At 44.5% G+C, this 20,330-nt stretch overlaps 1 protein-coding gene across 1 annotated transcript in view; it reads left to right on the top strand.

The window, feature by feature from the left end:
• Positions 1-17,902, top strand: part of MDGA2 (MAM domain containing glycosylphosphatidylinositol anchor 2) — a 367,028-nt gene extending 349,126 nt beyond the window's left edge. Inside the window, exons 12-17 of the mRNA XM_090141907.1 lie at positions 352-372; positions 5,645-5,800; positions 6,867-7,025; positions 13,805-13,935; positions 15,849-15,954; positions 16,346-17,902. Coding sequence (XP_089998033.1) covers positions 352-372; positions 5,645-5,800; positions 6,867-7,025; positions 13,805-13,935; positions 15,849-15,954; positions 16,346-16,434 — 662 coding nt within the window. The 3' untranslated portion in view covers positions 16,435-17,902. The remainder of the gene's footprint in view (positions 1-351; positions 373-5,644; positions 5,801-6,866; positions 7,026-13,804; positions 13,936-15,848; positions 15,955-16,345) is intronic.
• The last annotated feature ends 2,428 nt before the right edge of the window (positions 17,903-20,330 follow it).

Below are 20,330 nucleotides of genomic sequence, written 5' to 3'. Positions count from 1 at the left end.
GTGAAGTTTTGCTGTGCAGCTGTCCTCTTCCCTACAGTGTCTGTGCCAATAAACTGGCTTTGATACTTAATTACAGCATCTCATTCCCCAGGCTGCATGTGATAATGATGGAGCACGTGTAATGAGTGGAAGAGGCTTTTCTCATGGAAGCCATTGCCTTTGGCTTGTCAGGAAGCTGCAAAACTTGCTCAGAAAGGACAGCATCAGTTTTGATGACTGTGTTAATGTGGAACCCATAATCAGGGTCCTCAGGAAGGGGAAGAATGATCAGTGGGCAATTTAGGATCATCTGTGTGTTGGTTAATTAAGTTTTTCCCTTTATGCTAATTTTATTTTCGCTCTCTCTTTCAGCTCCAGTAAATCCACACCTACGTAAGTATTTCTTTATCTTTTATTCACTTGAAGAGCTGTCCTTGCACCTGTTGTCCTTTGTGCTTAAAAAGTGACTGACAATTATTCCACTTTCAGTTGCCATGCCTCTTAGTTTTGTGTGCATGCTGAGCCTGATGGTGTTCATTCCTCTTGTTCTGAAAAGTGCTAGAGAACAGCTGATGGAGGAAGGACATACTGTAGCTCCAGCCCATCTTTGTTGCTAGGGTAGTATAATCAGGTTGAGGTTGGACTTGATCTTTAAGGTCTTTTCCAACCTGAGCAATTCTATGATTGTGTAACTGAGCAGAACCTGTGTCTGAGCCTTAGCAGACATTGTAAACATCTCAGAGGAAAAGTACATTTATAACATTTTCCAAAGTTCTCCTTGCGTGAGAACTACATGTGCATCTCTTGAAGTACATCTACATGAGCATGGATTGGGTAAGATGACTTCCAGAGGTCCCTTCTGACCTTACCCCTTCTGTGATTCTGTCATTTTGTGATTCCATGATTCTGAGTGAGTTACTGCAATCCTTCCAGCTGCAGTCAGCAGCTCATAGAATTGTTCTGACTGTGTCCTGGCTGATGTGTGGTGCTCAGTAGCACATGAATGTCTCCTGGTACAGCTGTTTCCCACTCAAATCACACGTGCGCACCAAACCTTTGCCAGTACAGCAGACAGGAAACTGAGCTGGAGCTAGGAAAAACAGCTTCATTCTAACACTAACATCTGACTTTATCCCCCACCTGTCTACTTCATGGTTGATTTTCAGTAGCAAGAGTATATTTTGTGTGTTTTGTGGGATATACTCTGATGTTATTCTTGCTTTTAATCACATATGCAGAAATGCTCCTGTAAATGGAGTGGGGCTCTTCCATTATTGCTGCCATGGTGCAGCCATAGGCAGGCAGAGAAGCTGCAGCAGGCTGTGCAAGCAGCCTCTGTCTGTCTCTCAGATGATGGCCAAACTTTTCTGTAAATTTTAAACTTATTTGCTGAAGGTCTTGTGAGACGCATTAATAATTAATCAGGGCTCAGTTTAAAGCTCGTGGGAGCTGAAGGATCCAATCTCATTGACTTAAGTGAGCAGTAGATGAGGCCCTTGCTAATTAATGTATTAAACATATACTCTCTGATGTTAAGGAAAAAAAAGCATTGCACTCCCATGTGCTTCCCTCTATAATCTTCTATGATTTTAAGATCTGAAATTGTCTCATTTTCAGAATGTCTCTATTGCACAGTTCAAAGCAGCAGCTCTGCCAGGCACGTGGCTCAGTGCAGGTGACACCCCAATCACCCTTCAGGTCAAAACCCTGCTGGCTCCAGGGAGAGAGACTTCTGGCAACCTGCCCACCATTTCCTTCCTCTGCTTCTGAGTCTGTCTAGCTGTGAACCCCTGCTAATGGGAGAGTTTGCCCACTGGGAGCTATAGGGCACCCGGTGGCATTTCTTTCAGACAACCAAAGAGATGGTTAAATCTTGAAGGCTTGCTTTTTTCCCCAGTGACTTCTTGAGTGAAACCCTTTGACAGGAGAGAAATCTGCTGGGAAAGAGAAGTTCTGGCTCCACAGCAAATTCGATCTCATCTTTATCCATGCTTTCTACAATCTCATTTTATGTCACTGAGAATGCAGGATGAATGGTGATGTTGTATGTTATATAACGCCAACCAGCTTCTGATTCTTTCTAAACCTGTTGGGCTGAATTCTAACTTTATTTACACCACTGTGAATGAAGAGTAAGTGCCCTATTCAACTGGGGAAAATATCTGGAAACTGAAGGCACACCTTCCTGCTCAAATTCTGGAATAATCACATGGCAGAGAACATTCGTTCTCATGAGATTTTTGCAGTAGATAAGGAAGTAGCATCAAATGACTGGAAAACTGAGATTTTGCCTTAGGGCTACTTTTGTGTGTATGTGTGTGACATATAAATAAGCTGTTTAATGTAAACAGTTTACAGTAGACCAAACTACTGTACACTGTAGACCAGTACCTAAAGGGAGCCTATAAACAGGAGGTGAGCCAACTCTTCAAAAGGGACAAGGGAAAATGGTGTGAAGTTGAAGGAGGGAAGATTTAGGTTGGATGTCTCACACTATGAGAGGTGAGGTGCTGGAACAGCTGCCCAGAGAGGCTGTGGATGCCCCGTCCATCCCTGGAGGTGTTCAAGGCCAGGTTGGATGGGGCCCTGGGCAGCCTGGGCTGCTGTGAAATGTGGAGGTTGGTGGCCCTGCCTGTGGTGGGGGGTTGGAGCTTCGTGATCCTTGAGGTCTCTTCCAACCTGGGCCATTCTGTGATTCTGTGATTTTGTGATTCTGTGATTCTATGAATATTTAAGAATTTCATATCAATGAGTGCAATTAGACGTTACGCTTGAATAATGGAAGACATAAGATGTGAAAAAGTCATTCAACTTGAATTTTATGGAAAAAGAATTCATATTAAAATGAAGAGCCTTGCCCTTTGAAAAGGGTTTCATATTTTGCCATGATTGGCAATAAATTTATTTAATAACTTGCGTTAGTGAGGGTTTGGACCAACAATTCATCCCTGTCCTTAATGGTGTTTGGGACCATTTTTGGTACCCACTGCTCCATCAGTTCTCAGTCCCCATCCCCAGACCTTGGCTGTCTGCAGGGATGGGGCAGCACCGCCCCTCTGGGCAGTCTGTGCAGTGTTTCACTGCCCTTAGAAAAAAAAACCTCCTTCCTTATCTCCAGTCTAACTCTCCCCTCTTTTAGTTTCAAGCCATTTCCCCTTGTCCTGACAGAAGAGACACCGCTGAAGAGTCTGTCTCCTTCTTTCTAACAGCCCCACTTCCTGCACAAGGGAAGTATAGAGCTAATCCCAGGGAACTACTTTCCATTTGTATTCATCTGTTATTTTTCACAAGGTGTTTAGTGCCAAGAATATTTAGCACTAACCTTTTCCAATGCATTCCAAATGACAGTGTTCCACGTGAAACTGGTATTTTCATATTAGATAAATGGCAAACTTTTACTTGCCTTTCTTCATCTAGCCTGAATGCATTAATTTGTTTCACTTGAAGAAAAGGCTGATGTGGATTTTGTTCTGCTGATGTGGTGGAATTTCTTAACGAAGCTCTGAGGGCACACTGTGACACGGAAATGCAGCTTTTAAGCAACTGGAGGGGCAGTGGTAGGAACCACTGAATAGCTGGAAATGCTTTGTCTTAAATCACTTTGCTGCAGGACTGGATCTGATAGGCAGAATTTTACTCCTTTCGCCACTGTTTGGCCTTTTCATTTTGTCTCATTGTGTAGAAGCAGCACCTTGCATGCTATAGGAAGGGTGTGTAGAAGTGGAGGCCCAATGTAGTGTCAACCAAACAACGCATGTCAGAGTGCTTCCGTGGTGTCACTGCTCATTCAAGACCTTTGCAAGGGTCTTTTGTTCTCCTCCTGCTCTTGGAGACAACGATGAAGGTGTTGGTCTGCACCCATTCTCCCTGGAAGGACTTTGGATGGAGTTCACAGCCCAGGTGTTCTTCTTTCATATGCTCATCTCTCGAGCAGAACTGCTGTCAGGCCAGTGTTTGTATTTCTCCTCCGTGGTGCTTATGGAGGTGCTCCTGTGCTGAATGGTTTTGTGTGTTCCCTCTTCATCATTTCAAATTCATTCATTCAAAAAGCACTACCTCCAGAATCAAACTGAAGTCCTGAAATGGGCTCCTCATCGCCTTGATGGCTTTCAGCCACGTTTCCGAGTTAATCCTCCTGGAGGATCTAATAAAGGCATAAATTGATCAAGAAATCAAGCCTGAGGTGCTAATGGGCATGGAGGTTTCTGTGGACTCGGTTTTTGTGGCAACATGGTGTTTGGAGCAGTGCTTCGTGCTGACTGCTACGCAGCAGGAAGTTTGTGTTGCTCAGCATGAGCAGAGGCAGAATGAAGAAGGCTTGGAAAGCACTCCTAATGCACCTGGTGGATTGGGAGGAATTGTCAGGCCTGTTTTTTTCAGTTTGCAGCATTATATGATTTTAAATAAGCTTCAAAACAGCATCCTTGCTTAGCACTACATATCCAAGCTAAGCTCCAGGTCCTTCTGTCTTTACTGATTTGCAGTGAAGCTCCAGTGGCTGAAGTGGATTTATAGTTTACTGAAGCCCCAAACCTGCAAACATTTATACACCTTCTGAGTTTAACACAGATGAATGGTGCCTGGTGTTAGAGTTTCTCCTAACAATGAATATAAATTGCACCCCTATAACGAATGCTGTAGCTTACACAGTATGCAGACAGCTGCATTCTCCCAGGAGAAGGGAGATTTGCTTGTTTTCTCAGATAAATCAATTGACTTTGCTGGAAGAGTAAACTCAGCAGGAACTGCTCGTGTGTATAAAATTAAGCTTTTGCACATTTTACACGAGGCCTCATTCTGTTCTGAGGTGAAAAGTGAACCTTGAAGTTCTGGTTTGTTTTGTTCCTAAATGCCTGATTATAAGACTTCCCCAACCCATCATAACTCAAAGGTGGGATCATTGGGATGGTGTCTGACAGACCTGCTTCACAAAAGAGAGGATCCCAATAATCCTGATTGGGGTTCATCATGTCTACTCTAAATAATATTTCCTCTTATCTAGTCATTATTTGTTTTCCCATCCCTATTGACTACTGAGAGTAATTTAAGAGATACCGCATTGCAGACCACGTTTTCCTTTTGAAGAGGTGCCGTACGCTTCTCCTAAATGTTCTTATCCCTAAACCAAAAGAACCTACCGCTTCCTTTTTTCCCACAGAGTTCATGTTTTATAGACATGCTATCCATTCTTCTCAGCTCTTTAGAAATTGTAGCTGGGTCAGTAGAGGCATTGTCTCTAAGGACTGTTACTCATAGCTGAATATGTGAGGAGGATCTAGACAAGACTGAAGATAATTAATTTCGAGTAGCATTAACACAGGATGATGACTGTGCCTTTTTTTCATCGGGGTCACTTAAAAGAGAACGTATAATCAACAGTAGAGAACGATGTAAAATAAATGTATATCTATTTCCAGTGCTGTTAATGAGCACCAACCTACAGTGTGTTTGAATACAGCTTGGATGTGGTGCTCAGGGACGTGATTTAGCGGAGGGTTGTTAGTTAGGGTAGTATGATTAGGTTGGACTCGATGTTCTTTAAGATCTTTTCCAACCTGAGCAATTCTGTGATTCTGTGATTCTAATACATCCGTTCTCATGGAGAGGTAAGCAAGCATTGAGTCTTTTCAGGCATTAAATCTCCTCTCATTTGCTGTGTTGACAGGAGAGTTCCACTGTGGGTTTGAGGATGGTAACATTTGCCTTTTCACTCAAGACGATACGGACAACTTTGACTGGACAAAGCAAAGCACTGCCACTAGAGACACAAAATACACTCCCAACACAGGGCCGAACGCAGACCGGACTGGCTCCAAGGAAGGTAAGCTCCAGGGTGCGCCCATTCCACCTGCACTGGGAACTCTGCAGCTGCTCTGGGGTCAGGGATCTCCAGCCAGCTGTGTCCTTCCTAACCACACCAAGATGAGCACACCTCAGGGACTTCAGAAAGGAACTGCCGGAGCTGAGGCGTGAGGCCAGTCCATATCAGAGCCCACTAACAGCGCCATTAACCATCTTGTGTTATTTCTATTGCGCCATTTCCAACCGATCACTTCTACGTTACAGCCTGGTGGGGAAATATTCTATCACATCTTGAACTATTCTTCTGTTTTATGTCATTTAAATTCTAACTTGGACTCTCAGACTATCACAGTGAGGTCTTTTTGCCCCGTTTTTACTTTGGGTGTTGCTAAAACATGTAATTTTCAATCTGCTACTCCTGTTAACAGAAGTGTGCCGTCTTGACTGCGGTATTTATTTTCATTTGAAAAGTCAGACATATTGTGCTGAATTTATCAAGTACTGCAGTAACTTGAGCTATTTTATTGTGTGCCCCATGCCCTCTATTACCAAGAGGGAAAAAATCATACTGCATCATATTTGCTTGGTTGGATTAAGTAAATGCGCCTCTGTTGGTGCACTCCAGAATAAATGAATATTTTCTTCTTGTGAGCCGTTGAACTGGGATTGACACGGGCAGTTTAAAATGTTCACTGGAAGGTTTCCATCAAGATTTTTTTTTTTTTTTACCTTATTTTAAAAATTCTCCCTCTCATTGTTTATAGGAACAAATTGCAACCTTGAGTCTCAAGTCTGAACTCCATCATAAAGATTTTTTCTTTTCTTGAGCATATATGATGTTATATCAATATGAAGTTGTTTATGAGTACTGACCTGCGAGCCCTGATTTTACTCCTGCTAGAAAACATCTTTGAATCAGCTGTGGAAAATGTATGGGTTTAGTGCACAACAAATATGACCCAGAAACCGTGGTGTTCTTAGATGAACGTGAAAAATTAATCAAGATAGCCCGATATCTTCCTGTGTGTGTATTGTGTTGGTTTTTTAAGACCACAACATAACAATTTTCATTTGTCCTTTCCTAGGTTTCTACATGTACATTGAGACGTCACGCCCCAGGCTGGAAGGGGAGAAGGCCCGGCTCGTCAGTCCTGTTTTCAGCGTTGCTCCAAAAAATCCCTATGGAGCTACGAACACAGCCTACTGTTTTAGCTTCTACTATCACATGTATGGACAGCACATAGGTAGGAGAGAGCCAATGACCTTGTCTTTTCATTTTGGGAGAGATAACAGGAGAAATGTCCAGATATATGGAAGGGAAACACAGGATCACTTCCAAAACCAGCTACAACCAAGGCTGGCAAGAGAGGCACCTGAGAGCATTCTTTTGGTCTTAAAACTTTTCCCCATGATCAGTAAGCTAGCAGGAATCCTCTAACGGTTGACAAGAGCATGTTGTGTACACATGGGGTTTTGAGCAGGGACTCTTGAAAGTGTGAAGATTTGCAAAGGCTTTGCCTGGTTTTGAATGTTTTTTGCCTGGTCACGGTGTGTTGAATTTCTCCTTACAAGTTTAGGGATGAAGCAATTAGCAGCACAGCCCGTGTGCTATGCAGCAGCACATGGGTCCTAAAGGAAAGCCTTGAACAATTCACTCAAAAGCTATGGGAGCAGATCTTTCCAAGGTGAATCTTTAGGTCTATTTTTAGTTGTAGCTCTTTCAAGACACACATTTAATTACTTTGCACAGTGTTAAAGAAAAAAAGAAAAAAAAAAAAAAAAGTGTGGGAAAATGTAAAAGTATAAACCTAAGCCAATTTTTCTAAATCCTGTAAATCCCTGTGGGTTCTTGGTGCTTACCAGTGCGTTGGGAGGCTTTCCAGTGCCACGCTGCCCTGACTCGGTGTATTTTTACAGATATTTTCAAGGGCAAGCACATCCTCGTAGTGCATTCTGGTGGTCGCTTTGGGAAACATTCAGCTGCCTGCAGGCAGAGCTTGGGTTATAAATAGAGCAGACAGCTCGCTCCGTTCTGTTAGCTGTCTGCACTGCTGAGCACTCAACGAAGCCCCCGGTGTAAATTCTGCTCACTCCACGTTGCAGGAGGATCTGGAACCGTGCCATGCTGAGTGAAAGAAGTACAGAGTGCTCCTACTTCTGCTATAGGACAGTGAAGAGCAGAGTTATGACCATTAAGGGTCGAAGAGTTCTTCTGGAACTTCTTAAAGTTGGGATATATATAAGAAAAATAGCCATTGAGGTTGACATCTGCCCACAAAAAAGTGACCCCTAATTTTTGCAGTTCTGGTCTTTCTCCTGGGCTGCCCTTCCGTCCTTCTCTATTTTGGCTGAAATTGTTCTTTTCTGTGTCATTTCTTGAGCTGACACATAGAGGGCTGACACATAGACAAAGGAGCTGACCCACAGATGAAGGTGGTGACAGTGACAGTTAGTGATTGGGTGTACGACTATTTTTTTTTATTGTGATATGGACACTTGGATGTCAAAAAACAAAATCCCTCAATGTCACTTCTCTAATGTTAAAAAATATAGATGACATCATTTTAGCTACTGTGGTCCAGTGGTCTTGTTTTGAAACCAGAGAGGCTGTGGATGCCCCGTCCATCCCTGGAGGTGTTCAAGACCAGGTTGGATGGGGCCCTGGGCAACCTGGGCTGCTCTGAAATGTGGAGGTTGGTGGCCCTGCCTGTGGTGGGGGGTTGGAGCTTCATGATCCTTGAGGTCTCTTCCAACCCGAGCCATTCTATGATTCTATGAACAACTTTTTACAAAAGTGTTCTGTCTCCAAAGACAGAAAGATGATAAATTAATAGTATCAGCCATGTGTTTGAATGCAGCCATCTTTACTAAATTCAGTATTATCATATTCTGACAAAATGTTAGAAAGCACATGGGAATACAGAAAGCATCCAAGAAATGAAATCAGCAAATGTATATCATCTGATCCCCCAGGTGTGAACTCTATCACCTATATTGCTCACGTGAGGATAGTAAAAAAGGGAAGAGAAAAACCTCAAGAGTAGTGATGCTCTAAGACTTCAGTGATTTATGCACATGGTTATGCTAGGAATGGTTGCATTGGTGAGGTCACCACTTGAATGATTTTTGGAAGGTTTGTGGTCTTAGAAATTGCTTCATTTTTAGGAAAGGAGTTTCTATATTTAGTTTATTATTATATTTTGGGGTTATTATATTTAGGTTTATTATATTTAGTGGAGGGTTGTTAGAGTTGGGGTAGTTAGGTTGCAGTTGATTTGATGATCTTTAAGGTCTTTTCCAACTTGAGCAATTCTACGATTCTGTGATTCTGTGATTCTATTACAGCACAATGCTTTGCCCAGGTAAATCAGTCCTAATCTGCATTTCAGATTACCTATACTCCATAACCTTCATTTAGAAGATATATGTTCCATTGCAGCACACTGTTTAGTTTCTCTTTTCATATTTATGCTGCTGAAAGTTATGTAGCTAAAGTTATCTTTATTCTGACAAAAGTTTGGCCTGTGGGTGATTCTAGTCATATTTTGAACAGCTATTTTAAAGCTGAAATTTCATGCAAGCAGTTCAGTCTTCTGAGCTCACCTTCAGTCTTGTGCTCACCTTCTGATCATGGAAATAATTTCTGCCCAAGGCAGAATGCCAATGGGCACAAACAGAAATGCAAGGAATTCATCAGATTGGTAAGAATTTTCATTTCACAGTGAAGGTGTTCAAACATGGGCACAGATTGACCAGCAGTGTCTCTGTCCTTGGAGACATCCAAAATCCAATTGGCCACTGTCCTGGGCAACCTAATGTTCTGGAACAAATTCCAGAGATGCCTCCTACCTCAAAATTCTGTGATTCTCTGTGATTATTTAATTGATAATATGTATATATATATATTTTTCAGAAGAGTGCCATTTTATTAAGGATTAATACCATGTAGATATGTCTGAATCTTGTTACTACATCAAATTGACAGTTTTACCATGAACCCTTGACCCTTCACTGCTGTTCTGGAATTTGCAGCCAATATACACATAGAAGGTTCCTCTTATCCCTGCGCAGGGATAATCACTGCCCATAAGGGCTTCAATATGCACTGTCAGGATAGGAGCTGCCAACTGACACCTCACGTATGATCTCTGTGCTGAGGGCTCTCTCTTTTCAATGACCTTCAGCTGCCAGTTCTTCACTGGTTCTCCCTGAAAACTGGAGTGTCTTGCAGGGGGATGGGGCTTAAACAAATTCCAGCCTGTTCCTCCCTTGTACCTATGGGCCACCATTCAGAGAAGATACAAGGCCATTAACCCTTCATTTTTTTGTCCATGTTGTCATAGCATTGTTCAGCAGACTTCAGAGCTGTATGTCCGCATTTCTGTTGGGCTTTATTTTCCCTAATTATCCATAGGATTTTCAAAGAGTATTAGGCTTATTACTCCTCTGTCTCATGGGGAAAGTTTTGTTTCCAAAACAATCTCTGTGCAAATCAAAACATGTCTGCATTTCCAGCAGAGATGCGAATGATCCCTAATTAAAAAAATGGAGGATCATCCTAGATGCTCTGTCACTGGTGCTGGGATGGAGGCATAGGGGGAAAGGAGGCATCATTCACCGTTCTTACACGAATGACCCCAGTGACATCAATTTGAAAACATGGCTGTTGCACTATGCTGGAAAAAGCAGTCATCCAGTTTATCCTGCTCTGCATCCGTGCCTGCTGCTCAGGTCTTGGTGCCTCTGGAGAAGAGCCTGAAAATGTCGGTAGCGGTAAGGAGTGGTGCTTGGGTGCTTGGGAGCCTTTGCAGAGACAGAGCGCAGATCTGAGATTAGCACTGAAGCTGTGGCACGGCTCTGGCGAGATAAGCAGGGGCCTACATCCCATGCCAGGTGGTTCGATTCAGGAGGATGAAGTGTTCTCTGCCTGAAATAGATGGCTCTTGCTCACAAGTTGGAGTTTAATTCCCAGTGGCCAGCTCTGAGGCTGCTGGCTGCCAAGGAAACTGCCCATGCTGTTCTCCACATACTTCAAAGGGAGAAGGTACATTACCTTAAACAGAAAGGAAATAGAAGATCCCATTACTTGATTTGCAGCAAACAATGAGCCATTGTTGGGGAATAAGAGAATGAGGAGTCGCTGTCCTTATTATATCTGTGTATTGAGAGAGAATGAGGTTGTAGCTGCTTTATAGCTATCACTGTTTTTTTAAGCCATCGGTGTTTCTGATTTTCCCATCCGCACCTCAAGTGTGGAGCACTGCTAATTGACTTTGTGAGAACAGCCATTTTTCTTATCATCAGAGCCACTGGGAGCTGCCCAGGTCTTTGCTGCTGAGCTGTGCAGCCTGCAGCTCCCAGCCCTCTCAGTGGGATGACACCAAGAAATGAATTTCCATCATTCACACCTGCTGCTCCTGGACACAGTTTGGGTCTCTGACTCCCATCTGTCTGGAGCTCTGAACGACTGTATGTATGGGCAAACTCTTGCTGGGCACACCTCAGTGAGAATGACACAGCCAACTTGTCCTCCCCACAGCACTTGCAAAGGCAAAGCCCTTTTCTAAAGCCTTCTTGGAAGAACATGTTGAATTTCAAAGCAAGGCATTTGTTGCACATGTCACATTTTGGGCAGGTTTGTGGCCATGAGGGGCAGGGGCAGAAGAGAAGGCATTGGGGAAAGCTGAGAGCGGCCATTCCGTATCTAATGGGGCTGTAAGAAGGAAAGGGACAGAGTCTTTAGCAGGGGCTTTTGTGACAGGATAATGGTTTCCAACTAAAAGAGGGGAGAGTTAAATTGGAGATAAGGAAGAAGTTTTTTGCAGTAAGGGCAGGGAAGCTCTGGCAGTTCTCCCAGAGAGGCAGTGATGCCCCATCCCTGTAGACAGCCAAGGTCAAGGGATGGGCTGTGAGCACTGATGGAGCTGTGGGTGTCCCTGTGCATTGCAGGAGTGGGACCAGATGGCCTGTAAGGGTCCCTTCCAACTCAAACCATTCTGTGATCCTGTGATTTGGTACAGGAATGGTTATTTTATGTTTGAAATAAGACTGCGATCAGCTGCTATTAATTTCAAGAAATTCCATGACACTGAGAGGCTGGGAGTGATCACAGAATCGTAGGGGTTGGAAGGGACCTCCAGAGATCATCGAGTCCAACCCCCCTGCCAAAGCAGGATCCCTACACCAGGTCGCACAGGTAGGCGTCCAGGCGGGTCTTGAATATCTCCAGAGAAGGAGACTCCACAACCTCCCTGGGCAGCCTGTTCCAGTGCTCCGTCACCCTCACCGTAAAGAAGTTCTTGCGCACATTGGTGCGGAACTTCCTATGCTCCAGAGTGATACAAACAACCTTAAATCTCTGTAACCTCAGCAGTGATGGATTTACGTGCTTTTCTTACCTAAATTATTTAGTGATTCCACACAGCCCTGCAGCATGGCAGCCTGCACAAATGGGTGAAATAATTACCATCTCTCTTTCCCTTCTTTGATATTGGCATTGCTTTTAGTCTTCATGAGAAGTAACTTTCTGTGTAGTGCTGTAACTTCAAGTAGTGCTGTCTGAAGTCCTGCCTATTCTCCTGCCTTGGACCCAGCACAGTTAAAACAGATTGGTTTGAATTGGAAGGGGCCTAAGAGGTTGTCTGGCCCCACTCCCTGCAGTGAACAGATCACAGCTTCACCAGGCGTAGAAGTTTTTTGAGGACAGAATGGGAGAAGCAAACATTTCCCTTCTGCACATGGCAGGATGAGGTCTTTTTGGTGTACCCATTGCAGGCAGAGATGGACTATCACTGCTACAATCCATTCCTCCTTTGTGCAGCTTGTTCACCTCCCATGCATTTGAAAATAAATGCTGCAGGAGGGACCGGTGCTGCCCAGCTTCTCCAGCAGCACCATTTCCCTTCTCCTTCCCAGGAGATGGGCATCCTGCTGAAGCAGCCGTGATGAGAATACTCACTCCTCCATTCCCCTTTTAGCTCATGCTTTTCAAGGCACTGAGTTTTGCTATTGCTCGAAATAAGAAGTTTTTATTAGCAGGAGCTGAGTCACTCCGCAGCTGCCTCAGATCTGAGAGGTCTCCTCACAAATGTGATTTGTGTCAGCCTCCCAGATGCCACTTCTGACTCCCTGAGAAACGTGGTTTTGTGTGAACCTGACTGTCTGAGCATTCTTGAAGGCAGATGCAGTGATTCCCATAGCACAGAGACACTGCCCCACACATCTGCAGTCAGAACGGTGAGCAAGAGGAGCAATACCTCCAAACAGTGATTTGCTAAACTCTGCTCAATGAAGACAGTGCTGCTCTTGGTGCTCATGGACAGCCTTGTTTTTGCTCACAGCCCATCAGAAAAGGGGGAGCACTGCGCAGAAGGGAGCTGAGTGCTGGGATCTCACACTTGCTGCAAAGAACATTTGTGCTGGAACCAAAACCTTCATGGTCAGTGGTGGGGACACACCCAGAGTTGAGGTTTGAGGGTTTTTTTTTCCTGAGGATTTACTGAGGTTCAAATGAGGATTGTCTTGTCCTTGCAAAATGCTTCTCACCAGGACTAAACGCATCATACCTACTTCAGATGCATTTGTATTAGTAAACCATGTCCAGGGTAAACAAGAAGTTGGGCATTTGGGTAAGGTGGCTGGAGATGCCTCCTTTGCACTAATGCACAAAAAACTCCTTACAGTCCCGCCAGAAAGCCATGTGTACTTCCAGAGCTGCTGGGAGCAAGGGACATGGCTCCCTGCCTCAGGGCCCAGCTTGCTGCTGAGCCACCACTCAACACTCCACTGAGAGTTCACCACGGCACAGTTCTCCCAAGTGTAAAAGTTTTTCAGTATGGGAGAAGAAACCCTCATATCCACCTCCACTGCGTTGCAGAGATATCTTTCAGATGTGCAGCACAGGAGTGCATTGTCCCATCACCACCACTGGTCCAGCACCCAGCCCCAGTTTGGCCAGCTCAGGGTTTTACCCTCCCAGCTCGGTTTTCAGCTCACCAGCTCACCTCCTTGCCCTCTCTTCCAGGAAGCTTGAATGTTTACCTGCGACTGAAAGGCCAGACCGCGATAGAGAACCCCTTGTGGTCTTCAAGTGGAAATAAGGGCCAGCACTGGAACCAAGCCCGTGTCAATATCAACCCCCCGACTTCATTCCAGGTAAGGGACGGTGCTGGGCTGCACGTGCTTTGCGGTGCCCAAGCAGCAGGCAGCAGGCACTGCAGATGGAGACATCAGGTCTGGGGCACGCATTCACTGACCCTTGTTTCTGACACAGGATTTCACAGCATCATTTCAGCCCTGAAAGCTGCTTTATGGGCAGGTAATTGCTTTCCTTGCTGCAAATAGGTGAGCACCACAGAGCTTAATCATGCACACGTCAGTGGCAGAACAGCAGCTATTTCCTCTGAGAGGAAATGCCTTTCGGTTCTTAGACAGTGTTGTTAGCTCATATAATATATGTATACATATATATAATTGTAGACTACCAACTGGAATATGAAATTATTCCCTATGAAAAACCATTTAGGGTCCATAGTGTAAAGTCTTTGTTAGATATCTTGGGGAACACTTGGGTTTTCCATGAAAAAAGAAAGGATCCGTCTTTGCAGAGCAATCTGTTTGCTTCATTCACCACACATTGTGCCAGGCTTCAGACATTTCAGTTTTGGTTTGACAGTGAGATGCTGATAAATTCTTAGAAGCAGCTCTTGTTCATGCCATGAGCTGTTTTCAAATGGAACAGGTCCAAAACATCAGCTGCTGGTTCCTGGGATTCCTGGGGCCCCCTAAAGAGACCTTTGGGAACAGTCATTGAGCGTGAACCAAAATGGCCATCCTGGATATGTGGGTTGTGTTCACTTCATGGGTAGATGGAAGGGAAGACAACCTTTTGTCTCATCCCTATGTGTGAGAGGCAGTGATGGAACAGAAGTGCTTTGGCATAGGCAGCCACAGAAGCATTGTGAAGGAAAAAATGAAAGGAGAATTAGTGGAGAGGGATGTACAAAAGGCACATGATGTGGTGGTTGAGGTGAACAGAGAGGGATGGAACTGGGCAAGAAGACTGCAGGGAATAAGAACAAGGGCATTGAAAAGCACGATTGGGAAGCCAGTCAGGGCTTGAGAGATCCCTTAAAAACCATCTCGTTCCAATCCCTCTGCCACAGGCAGGGCTGCCAACCACTAAATCAAGCACCAGATAAGGTGGCCCAGTGCCCCATCCAACCTGGTCCTTGGGTGATGCTCATGCCCTCTGTGGTTTGCAAGGGCGTTTTCCACTGCTCTCGGTATTTACTTATTGTTTAGTGAAGGTTATTCATTTCACATGAGAAGCTTTGAACTATAGAGATGAGCATAGAAATGTTGGAAGCTGCTAGAATAGGCTTGGACTTGTGTGCTGCTGAAATCAGTGGATAAAGAGAGTGCCCCAGACACCTCCCTAACGCAGCAAGCTCATTATGAGGTGTAATTTAAGCATTTTGCTCCAGATGGTATTAATATTTTTTGTCAAATTGGCTCTACCTCCAAGAGTTAATTTCTCCATTAGTCCCACAGCACGCCCTGATAAGATTCGTTGGATTTGATGCAAATATTGTCACAGATTAAAGGTTAGAAACTTTTCATCTAAGTGAGCCAAAAATATTTCAAAGATCTGAATTGGGGGGAGCAATAAAGGAGAAGAAAGATAGCTGTGCAAATGGTGCTGCTTGGGAGATGTATCCCTTGCATAATTCCTTCATCTCATTAGAAGGGCTTTGAAGTTTGCTAGGGAATATATTTCTTGCTACACAGAACGAGTCCACTCCTCTGCAGAGCTAATTAGGCAGCAGTGAGGCAGGACAGCACCGTGTTGCACTGGGAGAGGAGAGCAGATAACTTGGTTTCTTCTGTACAACAGTAGTGCCCAGCTGATAAGCAGCTTTATGGTAAATAATGGCTACAAGGTGCTCGTGTTGCATTCTGCCCCATAGGAAGTGCTTGCGTGGTATTCCAAGCCCCTCAGGAAAGTTTCCTGCTGTGTGCTTCCCATTTGCCATCCTATGAACTGCTGTTCCTTTTATTTTTTACAGCTTATATTTGAAGGGATCCGGGGCCCAGGCATTGAAGGAGACATTGCTATTGATGATGTATCAATTGTGGAAGGAGAGTGTATGAAATCTGACCAGCCGGCCAACAGTAAGTGGCTCTTCTACACACTGGGGAGAGCAAATTGCTTCTTGTGCTGTAAAATTGAGGCATCTGTTGAAATGGGCGTTCTGTGAGAGAACAGAGCATTGTGTGGTTAAGTCAGAGAGGCTGCAGGAGAAGAGTTTTGCTTTCTGCCCACACAACAGATGCTGGCAGCAGTGGGTTCCCTCAGGGCAGCACCCCTTACACCCAACCCTCCCCAGTGATTCAGGAGGGACAGATGGATGAAGCAACGTGAAAAATTGTTTTGGGAGTCAAAACGGTGTGCAATTTATAGTTCAATTGTCAAGATTGCCCGTGGACCTCTTTTCATCCCTCCGTCCCCATGTTGGCGTTATGACACAGAGCTTTAATTCTGCCTTTTTCCCCCTTTTTGTAGATTTACGATCAGGTGCTGTTGGGACATTAGCGCATATACGACTTATCCCAGTTACCATCCTCATGTTTGTCTTAAGTCATCAGAGGTGACCTTATCCTGGCAGAGGCTACAAAAGATTCACCAGGCACTGGCATGAAGAAAGAGTCTTTGTAAAATGGACATTTAAAAACAAACTACCAAAGATTCCTCCACTGACTGACTCAAAAGTTAAATAAATACGTAAATAAATTAAAAAAAAAAAAAAAAAAAAAAAACCAATTAAAAAGCACTGGGGACGTAAAAGGCATCATGGGAGTGTAACTCACTATGAACCACGCGTGAGAACGAGATCTGGCCTAAGTGAGGAAGAGACCTTCAGGTGCTTTTGTGGTCAATAACGAATACAGCATCATCTGGTTGAACTCTCGGAACAGAGCGATAGAAACCCTTGTCAAAGCACAAAGTCATGGCTGGTTTTGTTTCAAATGAATAGTTTGCTTGTTACCATGGAAACCTAATGGCCTGCCAAAAAAAAAAAAAAAAAAAAAGAGGAGAGGAGAGGAGAGGAGAGAGAGGAAATAATAAAATTAAAACAGAGAGAGCAACACCTCACTGTAAACAGGGTATGTGAAGAGCTGGCATTCATTTTCCCTTCGAGGAGGTTTTTAGTGTAGAGTTAAAAACATGTAGGCCCTTTCGCCTTTGGCTGTCACCTCCCCTAGAGAGTAACCCCGAATCAGAGCTGTTTTAAGACATTTCTGTTTCATTTCTCATGGCTATGCTCGATAACTGTATGCTGTCTCCTTTTGCATGCATTACGATCCAGGATGTGCCACCTGGGCTTACATATGACACAGGCTTATCGGAGCTTGCTTGCGGCCACTCGAACACCCCTCTCCCCTCCCCAACTGAGTCATCTGTTCTAATGAAGTGAAGAAACCAAACCACCATCTTTTATAAATTGCCATGGAAACCAAGTGCCTTCAATGAAACAAGCCTGATTTAAAAGTATATGTAGAATAATAATAATTTCAACACAGAAGCTTGCACTGCTAAAATGTGGTTTGTGCAAACTATTTTCTAAACAAACTACGGAGCCCGGGTGTGCAGACTGCAGGCGAAGGAAGCAAAGTCGTTCCTGGAGGTGGATGGACCTGAGCTGCTGCGTAAGCCCTCTCGGACGAGCTATCTGTTGTTTAACCTTCCAGACAGCCATGGCCTTTCAGCTTATTACCCATTAGAAAATAGCTTCCGTTGGTCCTGGAAATGGGAGCAGCGCTTTTTATTTGTTCCTTTCAGGTGATCAGGTGGGTCAACCAGAGGAAGAGGTGGTGGAGATGCACTTAGGGGTGCAGCGCTGAGCTCTGCAGGCACAGCTGGGCACGGGGCTGCTGCTGCTGCTGCTGCTGCTGCTGCAGGGAAGTCAAAGTTCCACTTGTGCAACAAAACACACGTGGGTTTGGAGCTGCCCCAATAGCCAGCTGGTTTTCCACTGCATTGTAAATTTCCCTGACAGTTGGTTATGACAATTTGAAGACCTTTTTCCTTAAATTATCTCAGCTTTTAACTTCATTTAAAAAACAAAAAAAAAAAAGAAAAAAAGAAAAAAAAAAGACTTTTGTCTAAAGAGGAGTATTATTATTATAATTATTATTATTATTACTTGTTCTCTCAACACCCTAGGATTAAAAAAAAAACCTGATATGCAAGAAATTGGAGTACCAACAAACGAAAACAAACCAACAAAACAGCATCATATTTGCAAACATGAGTATAAAAAGCACAACGAGATGCAGTACAACAATGACAAGGCTTGATTTTTTTTTTTTTTTTTTTTTTATTCTGTAGAGAAATGTTTGTGCAAATTCAGTAATTCAACTGAAGAGATAATTTTACAGCTATGTTCAATAAAGCCTCTTTCCAGGTAAGGTATGCCACGTGGTGCGTGTGTTTGTTGGGCGCTGTGCACGGGGTGCTGCTGGGCTGATGCACTGGTGCTGCTGTCTGCAGATGGAAGCACGGCCCATGGAGCTGGCCAAGGATGCTGCTGGTGCTGCTTTAGAGGTGCTTTGTGGTGTCCGGGCTGCAGCAAAAAAAAAAGCTGCTTGGAAGACAGCAGGAGCCCAGAGCTTGGATGGACTGTGGGGTTTGGCACCATGAGAGTTTGTAACTAAAAGGAAATTTCCCACTGGAAGCATTGGATTTTAATTGTGGACCGGAGAGCTGAGTTGGGTGCAGCAAGATCCTGATCGGAGCTTTGCTTAGGAGGTTGGTGTGCCTCAGGATTTGGGGTCTGTGGAAATGGGACCTCTACAGGCATCTGCCTGAAAGCCAAAGGACCACAGTGCGTGCGAGGGACCCCCACAGGGCACTGCTGGGGCCACTGTGCTCACAGCCATGGCTGCAGAGCCCTGCTCAGGGGAAGAGCAGGCTGCAGCCTGTTCCCTGTTGCATTTCCTGTTCTACCCTTGCCCATCATTAGAGCAGGTCTGACGCAGTGGGGAATATGGAAATAGTGGCTAGCTGTCAGTCATTCTGACGCAACGTGGGAACCATTCCATTCCCCTGAAAATGCTGTCCCTCACATTGATTTTTTCAAAACTGGACTCAACATCCATAGATTTGGACACCTGTTGGTCAGCTCAGGCCAGGATAAGTGACCACAAAGCAGCCACTGCTGCAGGTCGCTGAACTGGAGGTCATGCATGTGTGGGGACCACAGGCTAAGACTGAAAGCTGAAATCCCCATTCCCTCCTCATACTTTTAGTCTTCTTTCCTTGGTGGAGGACAGGGATGAATACTCAATGAAAGCTTTCAGTTGATGGCCAAAGACCAAAGCTGTCTTTCTCTGGGCAGGATGAGCTGAGGGGCAGGTGGTTTTGTGGAAGGAAACTTGCTTGCCCTGCCTATTTCAGTTCTGTTCTGCTTACATGGATGCAGAAGCAGTTGCTAAGAAGGGTATTTTTTATCTTTCAGACATTGATTTAGTTGTCTTCCTTTACATCCCTAACCTAAGGAACTGAAAAGGCAGTGGGATTTTATCTTGGGCTACAAGCAAATAGATAAAAGATACACATTTCCTAGTCTATATATAGATATATATTTCAGTGTGAAAATGAATGAAGTATTTGTAAAAGTAAAGTAAAAAATTTGGGTGACAACCAGACAGAAGGCTGTTGTTCATTTCTTGGGTACCCCATCTAGTGACATTCCTGACTTGTTCTTAAATGGTTCCTCAATACAAAATGGTGCAAAATGGACTCAGAGCAGGCCAGCAGCTGGCTGCTGGCATCAGCCCAGCTCTTTAGGGAGCCAGCTCAGAACCAGCTGGGTGTTCCCATGGCAGAGGTAAACTGACCCCACGATGAAGTTTGCAGTGAATTTTATTCTTCTCAGAATGGTCAGGGAGAGCAAGGAGCATTCCTCTTTCATAGCAAAGGAGTGCTAATTCTTTTCGTTCACAGAGCATGCAGTTTGAATGGGAAATCCCACATGCAATTGTTAAGAACTCTGATCTCACTGTACAACCAGCCACTGCTTCCCCAGCCAGCTCCAGCCAGGCAATGGGACACAAGGGAAAAAAGATTAGAGACTTGAAGGGGGCAAACACATCACAAAACACATCACAAATGCACCATTAAGATGAAGGCAAGGAGCAGCTCCTGTCGAAGTGCTGATGCCTTGTGTGATAAAAAAGCATTTGCTCGCGGATATTGCAGAGGATAGGTTCTTTACCCTGAGCTCACATCCTATCAGCCAGTTTTTGGAAATGATGGTCTTAAGTGTATGGTGCTGTCAGGCATCCTTGGAAATGTGAAATTTCTTGCTGAAGTCAGAGGCTTTGGAAAAATGCTGACCTCCAGGGATGCCATCACAGTTCCCTCCCTGACACCGAGTGCTTGAATCTCCACTGCATTCACCAATGTAAATGGCACTGTTTAGTGTGAGCACCTCTCAAGGCAATCAGAAGCCCCAGACTTCAGCACAGAGCTGAGGAGTGACAGC

This window comes from Phasianus colchicus, chromosome 5 (assembly GCF_987193195.1).
Source record: "Phasianus colchicus chromosome 5, bPhaCol1.hap1.1, whole genome shotgun sequence".
NCBI classification, from domain to species: domain Eukaryota; kingdom Metazoa; phylum Chordata; class Aves; order Galliformes; family Phasianidae; genus Phasianus; species Phasianus colchicus.
Note: the sequence above shows the minus strand (reverse complement) of the source record. Positions and strands in the feature narration are given on the sequence as shown.